The 23,211-nt window shown below is 39.2% G+C and overlaps 1 protein-coding gene and 1 pseudogene across 2 annotated transcripts; both read left to right on the top strand.

Moving 5' to 3' along the window:
- Window positions 1-530: 530 nt before the first annotated feature.
- On the top strand, window positions 531-16,080 carry LOC127452890 (folliculin-like; annotated as a pseudogene).
- Window positions 16,081-16,528: 448 nt separating this feature from the next.
- Window positions 16,529-20,595, top strand: LOC127453422 (uncharacterized). Of its 2 annotated transcripts, XM_051719738.1 has the most exons (5): window positions 16,529-17,020; window positions 17,212-17,324; window positions 18,389-18,457; window positions 18,638-18,769; window positions 19,484-20,595. In XM_051719738.1, exons 1-5 carry the CDS (start codon window positions 17,008-17,010, stop codon window positions 19,841-19,843), a joined length of 687 nt encoding a protein of 228 aa, XP_051575698.1. In that variant the 5' UTR covers window positions 16,529-17,007; the 3' UTR covers window positions 19,844-20,595. The 2 variants fall into 2 exon arrangements, with proteins under 2 accessions (XP_051575698.1, XP_051575699.1); XM_051719739.1 differs by lacking the exon at window positions 18,389-18,457.
- The last annotated feature ends 2,616 nt before the right edge of the window (window positions 20,596-23,211 follow it).

The following is a 23,211-nucleotide window of genomic DNA, read 5'->3' on the forward strand; positions in this document are numbered from 1 at the left end:
TTCGACCATGTGTAGGCGACGATTTTGTAAGTCGTACATCGGTGAGGATGGCGTACTATTTATCTGTATGTGAGGCACAGTAATAAAATATAAAATTGTGAGTAACATTCATAACCATGCTATGCTTGTATATAACTTACTGTGTATTCTCTGTTATAGTGTTTCGTTTTTGATAGTTTAGTGGCAGACTGCCAGTCAGTGCTATAGGTCTACCCAGTTGATAACAAAGGTAAGGAAATTGTGTTTATTTATTTATTTTTAAAAATGTCTGTGAATCTAGTGTACACATATTGCTTTTTAGATTTAATGCAGTTCCTAAGAGTGACATTTTCTGCCAGGGTGAACTCTTTGACCCTCTGCTGTTTAATATTATTATTATTATTATTATTATTATTATTATTATGCATCCATAAAAAAAGTATAGTTTGTGCCTGGCTGGTACTCTCACCCATTTAAGATGTAGGTGATAATTAAGTCGGTGATAATATTGCATGGACTTTTATCCTCAAATAACCTTCTATTTCATCCATATGAATGCTTTAGTTGCCCTTTGCCACTTCTGTGAACTCCATGGCCCACGGACTCTGTTTTGTACAGAGGCTGTCCACCTTCCCTCTCCATCTCCTCCGCAGCCTGGTTCAGCCATTTCTGGTGACGGGGACCGAGAGGGGAATGGAGAGGGACTCACCATGAGAGCCAACAGATCTGCCACGCAAAGAGCTGACATGTGCAAGGTAAATAAGGAAGTAATGAATCTTATTGATTGCACTGCTATTTTACAATATCTATTTTCTCTTATATTGAATCAGTTGCTCACATCTCTCTCTCTTACCAGGGCTGTCGTTCCCTACCTGCATCTCACCCAGGCTTTGTGAGTGTGGACTGTGAGACAGGAATCCGGTACCTGAGCCAACAACACCCACGGCAGCCACAGCTCTTCGGCATGGTGCAACAGGCGTGTGTACGAAGCCTCAATTGCGAGGTATGTACATGTTCACATGAGTCACACACAGCCAGAAAAATATATACAGAGCTTATTTGACCATTTCCGAAGGCTTGTAGAAGATCTACGTTGTTAATATCTGTTATTGCTTTTACAAATGCATGTTATTGAGTGTACTTAAACTATTTTAAATGCTTATATCAATGAATTTACAATTTATTGACAGAATATGCCTCTTAGATGTATCCACATGGTACTTGTTTAAGACTCCATTATTATCGCTCTGCTTTTCAGGTATGTCCTGGTAAGGAGGGGCCCATCTTCTTTGGGGATGAACAGCATGGATTTGTTTTCTCCCATACATTTTTCATCAAAGACAATTGATGACAATTGGCTTCCAGCGCTGGTACAGTATTGTCATAGTAGCCATGGACAGGATCTACCTCATCAACTCCTGGCCATTCCTGTTGCACCACTTGTGGCTAACTATTCAGAGTCTACAAAGCACAGCACTCAAGGTGCTGGACTACACCACCCCACTGCCTTTAGTATAGTAATGTTTCACAGAGTAACTCTTTGATGATTACTTGCAGTGCTGTTGGAAAAACAACAGAGTGAGACATAGTGCAACAAGTTTAGTCAGTACTGTGTTTGGTATCATTGTCACAATTTCAGGTTGCCCTGTGACTCATTTTGTTTCATGATCATTTTCATCTGAAGTAAAGTAGTAAAGTTTATTATCAACCCACAACTTTAAATTAAGCTGACTTTCCATGGCCACATACACATTGCAAAGTTTTGGGAGTGATTTTTAACAGTTTAAAAAAACACTTATTTATAACTCATGCCAGAGCAATTTCATGGATGATAAAAGTTACCCATCTTTCTCTTTGTTCATTGATCTGCAGGTGTTTGACAGTGAGCAGGATGTGTGTCCACAGAGGGCTGTGCGTATGAACAACACATTCCCTCCAACAGTGTTCCCCCCATCAGCGCAGCGGCAATGCTGCTCGCTCGCTCACATCCCTAACCCAACACTACAACCTGTGGGCCAGTCTACACTCCTCATTCAGTTGGTGTGTAAAGCACACCAGGGTTCCCTCATGTCCTGGAAACCCTGTAAATTTGCAATGCAGTTTTCCAGTCATGGAAAATTAGAAAAATACCTAAATGTCCTGGAAAATAAGTATTTGTCCTGGAAAATATTTTAGTGAACGAATCCCTGTCACATACATGCTCTGTTCATCTGCTGTCATCTCTGAATCGCCCAACAAAATAGTTTAAGTATTTATATAATACAAAATAAGATTTTTTTTTTGTTCCAATATTGCTGTTAACCAAAAAACATTTTAGTTATAAATTTTAGGTAACAATGAAGGACAGACCACTGATTTTTTTCATACCCTGGGTTGGTAGCATGGTGATTCGGCCTTAATACCTCGGGATGCAAATTCAGTTTCAATAATTCAATGGTCTGAGTTAGCTTATACCACGGTTACCACATGTAAAACTGAAAACGCAGACAGAATCATGGAATCTAGTCATAAAAATGGCATCAGCTGTAAAACGCAGAAAGTCATTGAATATGACATTTTTGGAGAAAAAAATGAATGTTTGAATGCACAATTAATCAAATGAAAATTGTGATGTGTCCTAGTGTGATAATTAAACTGCAAAAGTATGTGATTTAATTAAATAATTATATAATCTGCAAGTGCTGCATGCTTAAAAATGAATGTGTGAAGCCGGGTGCTCATACACTGAAAACATCGTGATCATCATGCACGCATTTGTGTGTGTGAGATGAGAGTGAGCAGAGCACTCTGAAATGCACAGCACATACTAATTATTTATTAAATTAAATCACAGCTTTAAGGGGATTAATTATCGCAATGGGCCATGTAGGGAACTGCTTATCTGGAATGAGAAACTACTGTCAAAATCACACAGAAACGGCAAAATAAACGCTTGATTTAAATAGACGCATGTGTTTTTGCTTAAATGTTTCACTTGTTGGGCACAAAAATGTCCCGGAAAATTGTGCCTTTAAAAGAGGGGGAACCCTGCATGCAGTGTTCTGAATGCTGTAAAAAAGATATTTTCTTAATTAGTATTTTTGTCTTGTTTTCCAGTAAAAATATTGAAAAATTCTTAAAATAAGAAATATTTACTTGACAAGCAAAATTGCATAAGAAATTAAGTCTTGTTTTCAGAAAAATCTGACAAAATTTAGTGAACTTTAGGCTTAAAACAAGAAAAAAAAAAAAAAATCTGCCAATGGGATAAGAAAAATAAACTTGTTTTCCCTTTGAATTAAGTTTATTTTTCTAAACGCATTGGCAAACAGTTTTTTCTTTTTTTTAACCAGAAATCACACTAAATTCGGTTCGATTTCTCTCAAAACAAGACTTAAAATCGTATGCCATTTTGTTTGCCAAGTAAAAAAATCATGTTTTGAGAATGAATAGAAAACTAGTCACCACAAAGCACGAACCAGGACATTGCAAAGGTGTTATGAGTGTTTTTTAGCGCATTGCTATGCAGTTTCTAGGTGTTCTTGGTGGTATGTTGGGCAATTTTTACTGGCTCAAATCTAAGGAGTCCACCCCCATGGCTCTATAATAATTAAGTTATGAATGATGATCAGTTATCAATGTAGGTCAATGTTTTATCATCCACCAGGTGAAAAATGTAAGTCTGATTGTTTAGAAAAGTAATAGCACACCTTTACTCAACAAACCGCATGATCTGAGGTATGATTCATTTCTGTAGCACAAACGTGTGGGGCAAATTGTGTGTTTGTTCAAATCCCCAACCCTAAATATGAGCAATAGTAATAGTGATGGTTCCATTGGCAAGCACCACTAATAAACAAGCACATATCATATATCTATTTAGTTTTTTCCAACCCGCTACTCTTTTTCACTGTGTTAATTGTCTGTGTACTGTAGGTTACTGAAAGCTTGTGGCAGCCGGTTGATGGAGAAGCTTTTAGAGGGAGCACCCACAGAAAACACACTTGTTCTCATTGAAAGACAAACTGGTAAAATCAATGTACTGACTAAAATATGGGGGAGACCATTGATTTCGTAGGAATAAATTAATTTCTGTGTCTGCTAAGAAATTGATTTTTACTGTAAAACTGGGTGTCTGATGCACATTTTCTACCCTGACAAACAAACAGCTATCCAATGATTACTCAAATTTAATCTTTTATAAGCAGAATGATAGGAATGACCTAGTATAATCCAAGGGTGTATTGTAAAGCTTACATTGATACAGGACTTTTGCAATCTAGAATTTGGCAAAATAAGATTAAATGAATAGTTCACCCAAAAATGAAAATTCTCTCATCCTTTACTCACCCTCATGCCATCCCAGATGTGTATGACTTTCTATCTTCTGAAGAACACAAAAGCAGATTTTTACAAGAATATCTCTGCTCTACGTATTTGTCCATGAAATGTGAGTCAATAGTGACTGAAACTTAAGGCATCATAAAAGTAATCCATGTCTTCTGAAGTGATCTAATAGTGTTTGGGGGAGAACAGACCAAAATGTAACTCCTTTTTCACTATAGATCTTGACATCAGCAGTTTTCTTGGCAATCATGATCTCAACTACACTTCCTAGCGTCATCTATAGCTCTGCACGTGCGTCAAGCAATAGGAAGTGTAATTGACCTTAAAATCATGATTGTGCCTAGAAACTGCAATGGCAAGATGTACAGTGAAAAAATTAGTTACATTTTGGTCTGTTCTTACCCAAAACGATTGGATCGCTTCAGAAGACGGATTTAACCACTGAAGATGTATGGATTATTTTTATTTTACTTTATGTGCTTTTTGGAGCTTCAAAGTTTTGGTCACCATTCACTTGCATTGTATGGACCTACAGAGCTGAAATATTCTTCTAAAAATCTTTGTTTGCGTTCTGCAGAAAAAAGAAAGTCATTCACATCTGGCATGGCATGATGGTGAATAATGAGAGAATAAAAATGTTTGGGTGAACTATTCCTGTAAAGCAAAAGTTTCTGTTTTTCTTCCACAGAACAAGAGGAAGAGATGACTGCCTGGGATGGTGCAGAAGGGGGTTTGTCTAAACCACAGGCCAACCAATCAGACAGTTTGCAAGATTTTCAATATGATGACGGGAAACAAGAGGAGCTTCTTGGGCTAAAGTTCAGATCGCTCAGACATTAAAGACAGGTAAAGAAATGTTTTCTCCTTTGACAACTCTACATTTTGTTCATCAACTATAAATCTGAATGTGACGAGGAGGAGGGCGTGACCGGGCCGTAAGGATGGACGCCTGGCACTGAATCATCCCAATCAGCCGGGAGAGGGATAAAGAGGAGCCGGTGATGCCAGTTAGAGAGAGAGAGAGAGATGCACGCGGTGTTGTGTGTGTGCATCAGTGTTTGTGTTGTGTCTGATTAAAAGTCTTCGTGATTGAGGAGAGTCACGTGACACCATGCGAGGAGCGGACATGTGAACGGCGAGTTATAATACTATTTGTGTCATAAACCGGTGAGATTCAATACATTCTGATTCTTAACTGCTCTAGGAAGACAATATGTCAAAGAATTCAAAATCATCGGGCTCTGGAGACATTAAAAGACACTTACGTGCTCAAGCTGATTCCCCTCAGCAGCAGGCCTAAAGCCCTGGACTCAATTCGGACGGTGAACTGAAAGAAATCCGCCATGAATTGATGAATGTGTCAGCAATGCTGACAAAGGTCGTTGCAGACTTGGAGGATCTTGCTCTAATACGTCGATTGATCACTTCCATGGAGACAAATTGTCTGAGGTGGTTACAAGAATGTCAGATGTTGAAAAACGGATCGATTATCTGGAGTCATCGGAGGGGGAATTAGCTGCTAACACGCTAGCGACCAAGGTAGATTTGCAGCATGTCTGGGAAATACTGGAGGATTTGGAGAATTGTAATCGACGAAACAACGTCCGAATTGTTGGGATTCATGAGAACGAAGAAGGCAGAGATATGGTAAAATTCCTAGACGGGCTCATCCCGAGTCTGCTTGACATAACAGGCAATAAGCTGGAAATCGAGCGAGCTCACAGGGTCCCAGCTCAGAGATCAGTGGAGGGAGACAGACTCTTATCAATTCTGGCCACATTTCTGAGATCATCCGATAAAGATCTCGTGTTACACGAGGCGAGGAGCAAAGGAAGGCTTTCTTAGAAGAACCACAGCATTTTCTTGTTCCCAGACTTTGCAAATTTGACAAGAGAGAAACGTGAATGATTCAGGAATGCAAGAAACTCTTACATCAACGGAAGGTCGCATTTGCTCTGATGTTTCCGGCCAAACTGAGAATAGATACTAAGGATGGCCGTAGAGAATTTACATACCCACAGCAAGCATTGTCCTACATGAAGACAATGGAATGAGTAAGCTATTTGGTGATTTTCATGTTGCCACCTAGTGGACCTGACTCGCTGAACATTCTCTTGACTGTTTGTGGAAACTGGGCGCCTTTTTCGTCACATTTTGTGCTGGTCCCGCCTAGCGGCTGGAGGTTGTTTTGTGGAGGCACACACCTTTGAGACAGTTAAGTGGATGAATCTACAGGTTTATTTGTGTTATTCCGCTTATTGGCTGGAGTTTGTTTTATAGATTATCTTCTGTTGTGTAATTCTGTTTTACAAATTTTTGTATAGAAACACCAGACTTGAGCAATCCGACGGCAAAGTTGTCACGGGGGCTCTCGTAGGCGTACATGGACTGTTAGAGTTTAGAGGGATGGATGCCGGTTGGCGCTGTCGTGCGCGGGGTTAATGCGCACGTTTTTCTTTTTTTGTTTGTTTTGTTCTGGGGAAAGTTCTGGGGTTGATTGTTGCACCAATGTGGAATGTGGCCGTTATAATTTTATTTTTGACACACAATCTAATTTTTCTTATATGTCAAAATGTCAAATGTCAAAAATTATTAATATGAGTGGATCGTCTCTCTCTCCACGTGGAATGTGAATGGGTTGGGGCACCCCATAAAAATAAGGAAGGTTATTTCCTTTCTGAAACGTAAGAAATATGATATAGTGTTTCTTCAAGAAACACATCTTTCCCCGCAGGAAGCTGAAAAATTTGGGAAGATATGTGGTGGACATGTTTTCTTTAGTGCTGGCTCAAGTAAGAGCAGGGGAGTCATTACATTGATAAGTAAACATCTACAATTCAAATGTCTCAAACAGATTAAAGATAAATTAGGAAGAGTCATTATTGTTTTAGCAGAAATTCAGGGGCAAAGTTTGATTTTGGCTAATATTTACGCACCTAACGTTGATGATCAGGGCTTTTTTTAGATCTTAAAGGAATGTTGCAAGCCGCTGGCACCCCTCATTAAATAATATTAGGAGGAGACTTTAATTTATTGATGGACTCAGTCCTTGATCATAGTTAAGCAAAAGTGTGTAAGACCCCTAGAGCAACATTGACGCTTCATAGGATGTGTAAAAATCTTGGTCTTACAGATATTTGGAGACTTTTGAACCCATCTGTTAGGGACTGTACATTTTTTTTCATCAGTCCATAAGATTTATTCTAGAATAGATTTTTTTTTTTTTTATATCTAAGTCCTTCATTTCATCTGTTGATGATTGCTCAATTGGAAACAATTTAGTCTCAGATCATGCCCTGGAGTTTAGATGTGTTGCCACGTATGGAGAAAAAGAAATCATATAGCTGGTGCTTTAATGTTTCCCTTTTGCATAATCCTGAATTCCAACATATGCTAAAGGCTGAAATCAGTGTTATATGGAGACCAACTGGTCCTCAGTATCCTCTGTGGGCATTGCTTTGGAGGCACTTAAGGCACAAAAAATCCAAAGCATGAGAACTCGTGGAGTTGGAAGGGAATATTAAAAGTGCCGAGGCAGAGCTGAAGCACCGAATGTCGTCTGATGGCCTCAGAGAATTTACCTGATTGAAATATAGATATAATACTATTTTGTCGCGGAAGGTGGAGTTTTGGCTATTCAGGGCAAGACAGTCATGTTTTGAGTCAGGGGTCAAAGCAGGGAAGCTTTTGACTAGATACAGTTGTGCTCAAAAGTTTGCATACCCTTGGAGAATTGGTAATATATGTACCATTTTTAAAGAAAACATGAGTAAGCAGGCAAAACACATTTCTTTTATTTCTTATGGGATTCATATTCAAGTGTAGGTTATAACAGAATGGCACAATCATAAAACAAAACATGGCAACAAAGAAAAAAATGAAATGACCCCTGTTCAAAAGTCTGCATACCCTTAGTTCTTAATACTGTGTATTGCCCCCTTTAGCATCAATGACAGCGTGCAGTCTTTTGTAATAGTTGTCTGTGAGGCCCCACATTCTTGCAGGTGGTATAGCTGCCCATTCGTCTTGGCAAAATGCCTCCAGGTCATGCAAAGTCTTTGGTCGTCTTGCATGAACCGCACGTTTGAGATCTCCCCAGAGTGGCTCGATGATATTAAGGTCAGGAGACAGTGATGGCCACTCCAGAACTTTCACCTTTTTCTGCTGTAACCACTGGAGGGTCAACTTGGCCTTGTGCTTAGGGTCATTGTCGTGCTGGAAAGTCCAAGAGCGTCCCATGCTCAGCTTTCGTGTAGAAGAATGCAAATTGTCTGCCAGTATTTTCTGATAATATGCTGCATTCATCTTGCCATCAATTTTCACAAGATTCCCTGTGCGTTTAGAGCTCACACACCCCCAAAACATCAGTGAGCCACCACCATGCTTCACAGTGGGGATGGTATTCTTTTCACTATAGGCCTTGTTGACCCCTCTCCAAACATAGCGCTTATGGTTGTGACCATAAAGCACTATTTTGGTCTCGTCACTCCAAATTACAGTGTGCCAGAAGCTGTGAGGTGCATCAAGGTGTTGTTTGTTGTGGCATTGGCGCAGTAAAGGCTTCTTTCTGGAAACTCAGCCATGCCGCTCATTTTTGTTCAAGTATCGTCGTATTGTGCTCCTTGAAACAACCACACCGTCTTTTTCAAGAGCAGCCTGTATTTCTCCTGAGGTTAACTGTGGGTTTTTCTTTTAATCGGAGAGGTGATTACGGCTTTTGGAAAAGGTCATGAGGCATCAGTGTATTACTCCCTGCTAATTCAGAGTCTGGGGGATGGAGCTTCAACTTCTCAAGAAATTATGGGAGAAAGATTTAAATTTGTATTGGAGGAGGGAGTGTGGGCTAGGATTCTAAAAAATGTCAAGTCTGCATCTAGAGATGCAAGGGTTCGCCTTATGCAGTTCAAGATTTTACATAGATTCTATTGGACCCCCTCTAGATTGTATAGGCTTGGTCTTAAAGACACACCCACCTGCTGGTGATGCCAATCAGAAGTTGGAGACACAACCCATGTCTTTTGGGGGTGTGTTAAGATCCAAGAATTTTGGTTGAAGGTTCAGAGTTGTTTGTGTGATGTTTTGGGCACTCAAATTTTACTTTGCCCCAGACTTTGTAGTTTGGGCAATGGGGCGGCGATAAACATATAAAAAATTGGGTTCTGCCCAGTATCATGATTGGCAGACATATTATTTTAAGGGGTTGGAAGTCGGACGGAGCGCCATCATTTCCGGAGTGGTGTGCGGAGATGGGGAGGGTGGCAGCTTTTGAGGAGGTGGCAAATAGAAGGCAGGGGTTTGGGGATGTTTGTCAGGAAATGGGGTAATTATTTAGCAGTTTGGGGGGACTCTTGGGGAGGGGATGGGGAGAGAGAAGTTTAGTTTAATTATGTATGTTTATTATATATATATTTATTTTTTAATTTTTGTGTGTGTATTATTATATCTAACCACAGGGGTGTTCGTTGGGGGTTAGGGTGGGGTTGGTGATTGGGGAGGGATATTTGTGGGGGTTAAATATTAAATGTTGATTCATTGTGTATGTGTTGTGTTTTTCTCTGTTGTGTATTTTTGAATCAATAAAAAATGTTAATTACAAAAAAAGTCTTCGTGATTGTTTCCGGTTCCCACCGCCTCCTTTCCGATAAGCAAGAGACCTTTTTGTTACATGGGTGCTGAAACCCAGGACTTTGGAGGAGGACCACAATGTCCTGGAGACCTCACTGCTGGCTCAAAAACGCGACGCCGAGATCTGGTGGTACTGGAGCAATTCGTCAGCGGGCTACCGATGTGGTCCACCAGGGGGCGGAGGAGCCCGCTTCCACCTCCAGGAGGCAGAGGTACGGCTAAGCGAGTCCAGTGCCATCGCACGGCATCGCTGACGGAGGTCTTCTAGCTCGCCGAGGACTCTCTTTCTCTCTCCCCTCTCCTTCCCCTCATTCTGCTCATGTTCCCAGGAGGTGAGGAAGACCAGCTGTTGGTGGAACGGCCAGAAGGGCAACACCTCCCCTCCAGGAATGGGGAGAGTGGAGTGGGGGGGGAGTAAGTCATGCCGGATGGTTCCCCGGCCTGAATCAGGCATTGGGGTATGTGACGAGGAGGAGGGCGTGGCCGGGCCGCAAGGATGGATGCCTGGCGCTGAATCATCCCAATCAGCTGGGAGAGGGATAAAGAGGAGCTGGAGACACCAGTCAGAGAGAGAGAGAGAGAGAGATGCACAGGGAGTTGTGTGGGTGTGTGTGTGTGTGTGTGCGCATCGGTGTTTGTGTTGTGTCTGATTAAAAGTCTTTGTGATTTTTCATCCGGTTCCCGCCGCCTCCTTTCTGATATGCAAGAGACCTTTTTGTTACACTGAATTCTTACCATGCTGTATTTGATTTATTGGCAGGACCTAGGTGATGCAGATTTCCAACAACTGGCTTGGCATGTACTAATGGGAAACCAAGTCATATGGAGAGGTGCAGACCCTGGTCTTATCCACTCAGCTTTTAATGTGCTGAAGGTCAGCTAAAAACCTATCCACCTGTATACTATATTTTCATCACACTTGTCAAGTGATGCAGGTCCAACACATATCCATCTTTTATGTTGAACTGATTCTGTTCTGACTCTTCTGTTTCTGACTGAAAGTTTTGACCATTTTAAAGGCTATGGTTCCAGTTGACTGTGTCCAAGCAGTTCCATACAGTCTTCACTGTGAGGAAGCGTATAAATGCAATTTCCTTGGCCTTAGCCCAGATGTTCCAGTCCCAGTTCATGTCAGCTCTTCAGGTACTGTGTTTTACTGTACTGCAAAAAATCTGCAATTTTTATGGTTCCACTACAAGCATACACCTTTTTCTCTTTGTTATGCTAGACAAAGCTGGTTAATTTAACTTTCATAAAACAGATGATATTTCTGTTTAAATATATTGTGTTTACTTCTCTCAACACCTCATTAAATGGAACTTAAAACATCCCAAACCGAGGGATTTTAACCCATTAACCTTTTGTATTTTGAACCCATCCCCTTGATTTTGCCTAGCTGACTTGCTTTAGGCTTAAACACACACACATCAACACTGAGATCAGTCACACTGACAAATGATAATTTGCCCTCTTTCTAGCAGTAGTAATGTTTCATAATCTTATTCAGCCATTCAGGGGAACGTATTCTTTTTATAACATTGTTTCATTTTAATCAAGGCACAAACACATGGAGTTTGTAGTTGAGGCCTCAAAAAGGGTTTTTGGGGTGTCCTTTGTGAGAATGTGATTTACAGCCTGTTTCTCAACTTCTGTGTGACTGTTTTCTTTCCAAACACAGTGAAATTGTTTTATAACTCAGTGTCTGGTTCATCTCAAAATTTAGCACTCATAGGGCATCCTCATGGTCACACTGCATTACCGAATGACTTTTAGCCCTCTCCCTCTTTCTTTCTCTCACTCCATCTATCTCTCAGAGTTTTCAGTGCTGGTGGACGTTCTTAACGCTGAGAGTGGTTGTGTAAATCCTGTTTCGGATGATGACATTCTCTCGCTCTACCAGTTCAACATTAGCTGTGCCAACACGCAATCAACAGACAAAGGTACAATAAATGCTTGGACACAAAACTCAGTTGTATTGCCACAAGATTCAAATGCATATTGAAACAAGACACATTATTTATAGCATTTAGATATACTTTGGCTTTAGCTTAAATGGATAGTTCACCCAAAAATTTAAATTCTCTCATCATTTTTCTTCTGCAAAACACAAATGAAGATTTTTAGATGAATATTTCAGCTCTGTAGGTCCATACAATGCAAGTGAATGGGTGCCAAAATTTGGCTCTCCAAAAAGCACATAAATGTATCATAAAGTATTTAATCTGTATCTTCAGAAGTGATATGATGGGTGTGGGTGAGAAACAGATCAATATTTAAGTTGTTTTTTGCTAGAAATTCTTCTCCCTCTCCAATAGGGTGCGATATGCATGAAAAATGTGTATCACCAAAAACACAAGAAGAAGAATGTGAAAGTTTCTCACCCACACCTATCATATTACTTCTGAAGACATTGATTTAACCAAATTTTGGCACCCATTCACGCATTGTATGGACCAAAAGAGCTGAGAAATTCTTCTAGAAATCTTCATTTGAGTTCAGCAGATGAAAGAAATTCATACAAGTCAGGGACAGCATAAGTGTGAGCAAATAACTACGTTTCCATCCAAGGATCTTTTGCGAAAAAAGTTTTAGTGCATCAAAATTAAGCTGATGGAAACGCAAATTATCGCTAAAATTTCACAAGTGTCGACATAATATTTTTCCATTTAACTCTAGCGCATAAACTCTATGTCAATACATCAAATGTTGCGAAAAACTGGTTTGGAAACACTTTTTGTCGAGAAAATTGCCATTAACGCAACAATATAGTGTCACATGACAGAGTTTACCCCAATCCTTAGCCTGTGTTAATCATGAGGATGGTATACATCCTTGAAAGCCAATTCATTATACGTGATTATGGATTGATCTGAACGGCATAAAGATACGATCAATGCAAACATGACACTTCCAGGAGTGCCAACACAAATATCTTGAATCATGCACATCAACAAGTGCACGGAGAACAAATGAATGGCCACTGTTTGTGATTAATTTAATCGCGGTAGACATCTGTTTATATATTAAAGTTGCTTTTTCACACCATTCAAAATAATAGACGGCAGTCACGGAATTAGCCCGCAATACAAAAAACATAATTTCTGTGCACAAAGATGTTTTAAATGAAAAATAAATATGAAATACTAGGAGAATAGCTTCAGTGTGCTTTTTTGGAACATTAACATATAGCCCAATGCTATAAAAATATTATTTCGCTTACTTTTGAAAAAATGCCGGCAAAATTCCCTGTATTAAATTAAATAACTTACCAAATGAATAAAGCATTAAATAAAATAATTAATTACCAAATGAAAAAAGATATATTTTTAGACCTATATATGCCTTTTCTTTACACAAACTTAAATTAGCCGTACCCTGTTCTGGAGACTAATAAAGTCGGCTGAATGACATTTTCTACACTTCAAGACTATAAACTATCAGAACTATTTGTCCAATGAGTTTACTTTCAGAAAACCAGTTTTTGAACATTTTAAAATGTTTAAATATTTTAAATCTAACCCTCTTTACCTCGGATCGCATTTGCTGAGCTTCTTCAGAAAATGTAAACTGCATTTTGAAGCAAAAAATTAATTTTAGATGATAATCAAGTTCAGTTGGTCATTACAAGTTGTGGGACAAATATACGGGACATAATGCAGTTATGTTGGCAATGCTTTAGATTAGATGATTGTTCAAAATAGCCTATTGAATATCAGGAATGTATCATAAACCCTGAAATTACACCGCATCAGTTTTTCTTTCATAGCTGTGCACACAGCATATATACACATGGATGGATGGTCCTTATACTAAGACCGAAAGTTTCCCCTCTACTTGGTGCAGTTGCCAGCTTGAACAGGGCCATGACGATTCGCTTTCGGGTCGGAACCGGTGGCAACCTGCGATAGGCGCAACATCAGGACCAATATTACAGTCATATCAGAAGGGCAACTGCTCTCTTTTGATTGCAATTCCTCTTCTGATTGCTTTTATTTGTGAAATTAAAATGACAGTAAGCTGGCTAATTTCAGTGAATTGTCTCAATACTTTCCCCATTTTACCAAAACTTCGGAGGACAAAATGAGGGACATCTGGGAGGCGAATTAGCGATAAACACACATTTCTGAATGGAAACGGCTTCAGGGCAGATTTCTTTTGCGCTAAACCAAAACTTATGCGACAAAGAGTTTTTTTTAGGCATGACGTCATCACACACACCATTTTTATCGATAAAAGGCCATTTGAATGAAAATAGGTAGAAGACGGCAGATTTCGCAAAAAATTATTTACGCATTTTTACTTTGTTGATAACAAAATAGTGCGAAAAGTGGATGGAAACTAGGCTACTGATGAGTGAATTTTCATTTTTGGGTGAACTATTCCTTTAACACAGAAGCTTTCACATTACCTAAAATACACTTTCTTTTTTTAAATAATTCAGTTCTATATTTTTTTCTTTCTCTCAGGTCCAACTCTATTGAATAAGATTGAAGTGGCTCTATCTAATGAGAATCTATCAGTAGAGGTGGTCTCTCTCTGCCTACTCTGTCTGAAAGAGGAATGGATGAAGTAAATGCACATTTTGTCTTTACATATGATCACTATTTCAATTTAGACGTATTTCTCAAAGTCATTGGTTACATATCTATTCCACAGTCCCACTAAAGCTGCATATCAAAATAGTTGCTTTAAATGCATTAATTGATATTTCAGCAGTTTCTTATGCTGTATACAGTTATAAAAAGAAAGTTGAACAGTTCACACTATGCAAAAATGAAACATGATGTACTATTACAGAGTGCTTTTATTACATTTCCTTCAAATAGATCTCTTTATTGCTTGTTCTCGAAATTCTCCTTCTTCCCCTCTTCTTCAACTCGCATCTTACTAATTTCCTCTTTGTCCTGTTTTCCTCTTCTCTGTCTATTGTTCCCATTCTTACACCCTGTGCTTCCTCTCACTTCCTGTTTGACTTGTACTCTCTGTTACAGTAAAGTGAAGGTGTTGTTTAAGTTCTCCAAGGTGGATGGCAGAGGTAAAGAAGACAATCAGAAGGTTTTAGCCTTGCTGGGTGCCATGGGACCTGCGGAAGAGGACAATGTGCGTCTGCTTAAGTTTTGGATGACAGGACTCAGCAAGACATACAAAAGCCATTTGATGACAGCTGTTAGATGTGGAGAGAGAACTCTGTGCCAGTGAGAGAGAGAGAGAGAGAGAGAGAGAGGACAATGGACTCATTGCTAGAGTAACATGAAAGAAAAGTGTGTGTGTGTGTCTATGTGTGAATTACGGGAAAAGGGGGCCAGGCCTGAGCCCACTGAAAGAGAATGTGTTTTCCTGTATAATACAGATAATGGACAAATTATTAGCTGAGTCAAAGTAAAAGCTATCATTGTTATTGAAGCCTGAAAAATAGTTAGTTAGATATGTGCATTTAAATGGAATGTTTTTGCTGTCATGACTAGACATATCCATTCGCTGTCTTTTTCAGTGTGTCTAATAATGCATAACAGTGCACTGCCTTTATGGGAACTAGATAGAGTATCAGTTGACATGAGACTGCTAAAAGTTTGATTTGCATCCCCTAATTGAGCCTGTTATTATTTATCATAATGTCTGTTTATAATCCATTATAAATCATCACATATATCTGTTCACCTGACTTGTCTGAAACAGAATGAATATTTTATAAGCAATTTTATTTATCCTTATTTGATAACTTATTTCAAATAAATGGCTTTTACTGTAAACTCACTCTTAAAGAGACTGTTCTACTTTTAAACAAGAGTTATTTAACTTTTGTTTATTAATTACGGCAGTGTAAATATTGCATTTACTGACGAGTATCAGAATGATCTTGTAGAGTATATGTTTATGTTAAAGAGATATTTATTGCTGCCATGAGAGCTGCTGAATTATTTAACAGTTAAACAACTGTTTGTACAACTTGTTGCAATGTTCTACAAGACCTCAAAACTTGGAATATACATTGTGCTAACATGTATCCCTAACATAAACACACGTTTTACATAAGGACTTTCTAGTGTTGCACTGTGGTATGAGCTCTACTAAAGGGATTGGTTATAACAGGGTAATACTTCCTATGTAGGTATACAAGATGATCATTTAAGTTAAATTGTAAATGCTGGAAGAATAAGAATAATGTGTGTGTGTGTGTGTGTCTCATGTGACTGTATTTGATCCAACTGCACCACAAACTGAACACTTTGTATAATTACAGCATAGAATAATTCTCGTTTTTTAGGCATCACATGCCTGACAGTAACTAATCTGCAAGTATAAATTACATAAACGTGCCCGATGAAGAATGACATCCTTTTATTTCATACCTGAAAGCCCAACAGGCTTACTCATCGTTTCACTTAATGGGTAATGGGATTGAGGTAGACAGGGAGCAACAAGCACAGAGATGGACACTTCATTGTGGAGGAGGAGGGGGGAAATTAAAAACAGACTGCCAAAGTGCATGACTAAGCCCGGGAAAGGCTGTGCATTGAAAGCTAATAAGGAGAGGAGAAGAGGGGGAGTGCATGCCATCTAATGAGGTAAAGGGGTGGAGAGGGTAGGGAAGGAAAAGAGGAGGACTGAGCCACCGGGACTTTTACTTTCAGGGAGCAAGCTGGCCCCAAACTGTTCCCCCAGAAATACAACAGCCAGGCCAAAATGCACTGCTTACTAGCTTGCCAGGAGAGAGGAGTGAAGGAAATTATAGCCTCAAAATAAAGTGACTGAAAAGGAAGGAGGGAAGTAAAGAAAACAAGAGAAACAGGACACTAAAATCAAACAGGAAATAGAGGAATATAATGTACTTTTGAAACAGACACACAAGACTGGGAAAGTCCAAGTGTGTGACTGGGATTGAGCCAGAAGGTCAGAATGAAGAACAGCTGTCAATGTGGGCTCGAGGAGAAAGTGCAGCTGGAAGAGGAGACATAGTATACTGTTGCTTTGTGGCTGGGGCAACACGGAGACAAGAACAGACTGAGATTCTTCTATAACTTCTCTTCTTCCCTAAGAAGAACATGGGGAATATGGCCCACATTGGCCGGTAGAAGCATGTCACCAACAGGTAACGTGATACCGTATTCGCATCTAGTTTTAGCATTGACGAGTCGAGAACTGAACAAACCATCAATCAGATTGTACTGTCAAAAGTGTCTTGACAGATGGAGTCATTAATAACAGATAATGCGCGTGCAAATCTTGAGATGACATCTGGCCTGTGCGTGCTCTGATCAACCCATGCCGTTTACCTTTCAGGGCTGTTACTTCTATCAATATTGACTGTTCGAGGAAGTGGGTGCGATGATTTTATGAAGACAACGGTCCAAAATCTTCAAGACACTATCAACAGAGAAAAAAGGATTGGATTCGTGAGTTTCAAATAGAAGCTGACCTTTGTTTACTAGGTTGTTTGCAATGTAGAGGAAATGAATTATAGATCAACAATCCAGTTTTCATTAGTTAAAATGCTAATTCTTGATATCAGAAATGGAATCACAACTAGTGAAAGTGCAAATTGTTGATATCAGTAATTACATCTGCACGAGTAAAATCGTTCATACTTGATATACAACATGACGTCAGTATACTTGCAGAAATGCACATTCTTGATATCAAAAATGGAATTTCAACTTTAAAAACTCAAATCATGATATCTGTAATTGCATTTTCACTGGACAAATTTCACAATAATTTGCCATTCACTCCTATTCAAAACACAATTATAATTAAATAAATTAATTCATAATTATATTGGTACTAGTGCAAAGGTCCATTCCTGATATCAACAACTGAATTACAACTAGCTGAAATGTTCGTGTTTGAGCGTTTTGCTGTCTGGCTGTTATGCAAGAATAGCTGCCGGTACTGTGACGTCATTTCCCCAAGGTGTTGTGCCGATATCGGACTCCCCGAGAAAGGTATAGCTGCAGACAGAGCTCCAAACAAAGATATAGAGAGCCCCTTCCCTATCCGTCTGTGGAGGTGTTGCCCCCTTTTGGAGTTGGTGCAACCCCCTTTTGGAGTAACCCCGCCCCTTTTGGAGAACCCACGCCCTGTTTAGTTGATTCTGACCCCATTTGGAGATCCTACCTACTTGGACTCCCCACCAGATTCTTACTCCCCACTACCTGATTGATCCCCTATCCCTAAAGCCCATCCCTACACCCACCCCTTTAACATAAGGATACTAGGGAGTAAAAATGTCAGACTCCCTAGGATGGTTATGGTTAGGGGTGGGCTTTAGGGATAGGGGATCAGTCAGGTAGCAGGGAGTAAGAATCTGGTGGGGAGTCCGATTTTGGCACAACAGTTAATATCTGCAGTTTTGGTAATGTGTGATTAGCCCATGCGTTTTAATAAAATAAATAAAATAAAAATGGTTATTGTGTCTTTATTAAAGTAAGTAAAATGTAACATTTCAATATTTTTGCAGCCACAAGTGTTTCCCAAAAATTACTTCGTGTCTCACTACTTCAATGACAGCGCTCTGTGTAATGAGCCGGTAAGAATTACAGCTCCATATGTTTAGAATGTTCTCACTTACTATGGCAGTTTATTCATCGTTACCGAGACCTAGATCTGACCTGCTTGTGTTTCAGTTTTGCTTCTAGTAGCTAATCTCAAACATCTGTCTATCTTGTGTGTTTCTGTGTCTGTGTTTTATGTTTTTGTCTGAGTTCAGTGCTGTGTGTTTAGTGCTGCTGTGCTCCTATCTAATTCCTGGACTCAGCTTCTCTGGCATCTCAATAATGTCCACCTCAAATACAGATTCATCAGCGAGTTGAAACTAAAACTGGACGAAATAGCAAAAAAGGTTGGTGATCTTTCACATCGTATACTGTACATGAACATGTAACACCCCTTCAATCATACTACATTGCATTTCCATTTTTGATGATAGGTTAGACAGAGAATCAGAATCAGAATGAGCTTTATTGCCAAGTATGTTTACACATACAAGGAATTTGTCTTGGTGACAAACAATACAACAAGACAGAGATAATTAAAAAAAAGAATAAAAATAAAAAGCAAATAGAAAATATAAGTTTACAGTATATAGAAACACACAATAAGACATATATATACATATACACGTATGTACAAATACAAATCTGTTATACACAGATAGTGCAAGGGAATGTAATGGCAGAAGAGGTAGGATATGTTGGATAAATATAAATAGACTAAGCTGTATATTGCACATAATTATTGATCAGTGGGGCAGTTTTAACTGTTCATGAGATGGATAGCCTGAGGGAAGAAACTGTTATTGTGCCTGATGGTTCTGGTGAGGAATACTAGATTATAGTAATAGTAATTTTCAATGAAGATGTTCACTAGGGACTCTAGTCTTTTACAGAAAGCATGATTTTCTGCAAAGCTGCTTTGAAACTATATGTATTGTAAAAAGTGCTATGCAAATAAAAATGACTAGACTTGACAGATTGTTTGAGACTGTATTACACTTTTGTGATGCCACTTTTGTATTGTATGATCAGTGATTTATTTTTCATCCTTCTGTAAACAGAAATTTCTGGAACCTCCAGATCTCTCTACTTTCCCATCTGTTCAGTCATCACCTGAAGGTCTACTCTCCTTCACCTCAGCCCTCTTCTCAAGATGGCTCAATTTGGATTGTGCTTTTGGAGAGCATGACTGCATTTTCCCCACAATTAGTGAAGAGGATCAAGAAAATCTGGTGTCACAGGAGGAGGGGAATTTTGACAATAGTGAATTGGTGGATGTGCAGGAGCCTGTGATAGAAGGAGAGATAGGTAAAAGACAGTTCGACCATGGTCCAACCAATGGATACGAGTCATCCTTCCCTGGTTTCTCTCGGTGGACCTTACCTTTTCTATGGATAGCAACATGTGTGACATCAATCTAATCTAATGAGGGAGAAAGTCTAGGACATCTGTTTTAAATATGACACCAAACTTGGCCTTAAGGATTCAAGGCTTTACTTTGCCAGGACAGCTACTTTGTTTCCTTGACTTTTGTCAGTTTAAATGCTTGTCCACTTTTGTTTTACATGGGTAAAAAGCTTGTCAGTTTGCATGAGTTTTCAAAGAAGTTGCTCTCTGGATCAAGTGGTTCATTATTTCTGGAGGTTTCTAAAGAGCGACAATTGTGGATTCGCTTCTGTTAGAGAAAACAGGATGTTTTAGAAACTGACACATGGCCAATATGATGTCTTACTCTGTTGTTTTACCACAACTATGTACAAACGCACATGTGATGTTTGATATTTTTCCTGCATAATTTCTTTGCACTGATTGTTTAAATCACTTATCCAGTATTTCTTTCATCATAAACAGTGAATGTGCCATTCATAATAATTCAGATGAAAGCTGTCAAAAGTACTTAACATTAAGCCTAACACTGTTTTCTCTGATTATCGCTCAGTGTTCAACTACTACACTCAAATACTAAAATAAATACAATAAGATTGTAGAGTTGTCTATTAGCAAAAAGAACCATATCATCAGTGTTGGCTTGTCATGCTACTCTTTTTTTTCTTTGAAGACGTTTTTAATACGTCATGTTTACATTTATTGATTTGTTGAGGTGGAGACTGTCCATGAAGCTTGTCAATACTACCACAACCAATGTTTTACTAAAATAAATTTAACAATGTGTTTTATGTGTAGATTTTTATATATATATATACAATGGCTGCCAAAAGTTTGGAAAATGTACCGATTTTGTTCTTATGGAAAGAAATTGGTACTTTTATTCACCAAAGTGGCAACTGATCACAATGTATAGTCAGGACATTAATGACGTGAAAAGTTAATATTACAATTTGAAAAAAATGGTTCAGAACTTCTTAAACTACTTAAAAGCATTCTCATCAAAAAATCCTCCACGTGCAGCAATGGCAGCTTTGCAGATCTTTGGCATTCTAGCTGTCAGTTTGTCCAGATACTCAGGTGACATTTCACCCCACACTTCCTGTAGCACCTGCCATAGATGTGGCTGTCTTGTCTGGCACTTCTCACGCACCTTACAGTCTAGCTGATCCCACAAAAGTTCAATGGGGTTAAGATCCATAACACTCTTTTCCAATTATCTGTTGTCCAATGTTTGTGTTTCTTTGCCCACTCTAACCTTTTCTTTTTGTTTTCTGTTTCAAAAGTGGCTTTTTATTTGCAATTCTTCCCATAAGGCCTGCACCCCTGAGTCTTCTCTTTACTGTTGTACATGAAACTGGTGTTGAGCGGGTAGAATTCAATGAAGCTGTCAGCTGAGGACATGTGAGGCATCTATTTCTCAAACTAGAGACTCTGATGTACTTATCCTCTTGTTTAGTTTCTGTCCTTGTTAGAGCCAGTTGTCCTTTGTCTTTGAAGACTGTAGTGTACACCTTTGAAATCTTCAGTTTTTTTGGCAATTTCAAGCATTGTATAGCCTTCATTCCTCAAAACAATCATTGACTGGTGAGTTTCTAGAGAAAACTGTTTCTTTTTTTGCCATTTTTGACCTAATATTGACCTTAAGACATGCCAGTCTATTGCATACTGTGGCAACTCAAAAACAAACACAAAGACGATGTTAAGCTTCATTTAATGAACCAAATAGCTTTCAACTGTGTTTGATATAATGGCAAGTGATTTTCTAGTACCAAATTAGCAGTTTAGCATGATTACTCAAGGATAAGGTGTTGGAGTGATGGCTGCTGGAAATGGGGCCTGTCTAGATTTGATCAAAAATGACTTTTTTCAAATAGTGATGGTGCTGTTTTTTACATCAGTAATGTCCCGACTAAACTTTGTGATCAGTTCAATGCCACTTTGGTGAATTAAAGTACCAATTTCCTTCTGAAACAACTAAATCTGTACATTATTCCAAACTTTTGGCTGCCAGTGTAAATAAAATGCATCTTTGTAAGTGCATTAAATGTCTGTATGAACTAACTACAATTAAAAAAAATGTTATTCTCTATCATAATATAGTAGTATTACACATTTATTACAATTGTTTTTGAAAGCACAGAGACAATTTGTATTCTTTTGAGTTTGTGTATTAGGACTTTCTCTAGTATCAGCTGGCTGGAGGGACTTGCAGATGATGGCACAAACAACAGCACACTACAGAGAGCTTTTGTTGACACACTTCTGCTGTCCTACCACACTATACAGCTGGGGGCAGGCAAGTTCGCTAACAACATGCACACACGTTATACACAATAACCCAGCAAACACTAAATAAAAATGTACCCTTTAGCTACATACACATTGCTACAATCAAAGATTCATCCAGATATTTGAATTCACATTATACAGCCTCTGTTTGAAACATGGGTGTGTTGTTCATAAATTCAAGAACAAGTTACAGGTTGTTAAAGTTACAGGACACAATCAAATTCCAGAAATTGGTTTGTTTGGAATAGCACAATTATTCTGAACCACTTGCAGAGTTGGAAATGGGAGGGGGGACGCAGGGGACAGAGTCCGGGGAGTGAATTTAGATGGGATGCAGTTCCAGTTCAAACCAACATGATGACACGGGAAGTCAACATGCTGCTACACAATTTTCTGGCACCCTGACATCAACCCCATTCTGCTGAGTTACTGACAAGTGCCATCTCCCATCAGACATTTTCGCATCAGTTCAAGTATGTTTACCTTCCCCTATGGTGCAACTGAATGCACATAGGGCCAGCAGCATCACAGACCGAGAAAGGTATAGCTGCAGACAGCTCCAAAAAGGGAGGGAGCTCCAAACCGCCAGCAAAGATACAGGGAGCCCTTACCTAACCCTTTCCCTAACCCTAACTGTCTGTGAAGGTGTCGCCTACTTTTGGAGTTGGCGCAACCCCCTTTTGGAGTAACCATGTCCTATTTTGGAGAAACCATGCCCTATTTTGGAGATTCCGCCCCATTTGGTGAGCTATACCTGCTTGCACAGACCTGGGTTTGTGTACTGTGTTGAAACACGGAAGAAATCATGTTCACATAATCAATGATGAGTGCCATTTGGAGTTCCATTTTCCCTCTAAAATTAAATTTTTTACTCCACTGCACTAACGGTTAGGTTTTGGGGGTAGAGTTATTCATATATGCATTCTTCACTGTATAACATCATTGACAACTAAAAATAACTCAATTCACTCATTTTTGGTGCCCCTCTGTGAACATTTCTGTGAACATTTCACGCAAAAACTGGAGCCCACACATGCCCTTACGTTCAACACACCCTGCTTCGGCTACTGGGGGCAGTGCTTCGAATTTCGGTAAGCACAGACCGATTTTA

This window comes from Myxocyprinus asiaticus, chromosome 15, assembly GCF_019703515.2.
Source record: "Myxocyprinus asiaticus isolate MX2 ecotype Aquarium Trade chromosome 15, UBuf_Myxa_2, whole genome shotgun sequence".
Taxonomy (NCBI): Eukaryota; Metazoa; Chordata; class Actinopteri; order Cypriniformes; family Catostomidae; genus Myxocyprinus; species Myxocyprinus asiaticus.

What these genes read in the sequence shown, in the direction of transcription:
- LOC127453422 (XM_051719738.1), top strand. An exon ending in GCGCTCTGTGTAATGAGCCG is followed by an intron (nt 18,458 to 18,637) that starts GTAAGAATTACA and finishes GTCTGAGTTCAG; the next exon opens with TGCTGTGTGTTTAGTGCTGC. An exon ending in TGGACGAAATAGCAAAAAAG is followed by an intron (nt 18,770 to 19,483) that starts GTTGGTGATCTT and finishes TTCTGTAAACAG; the next exon opens with AAATTTCTGGAACCTCCAGA.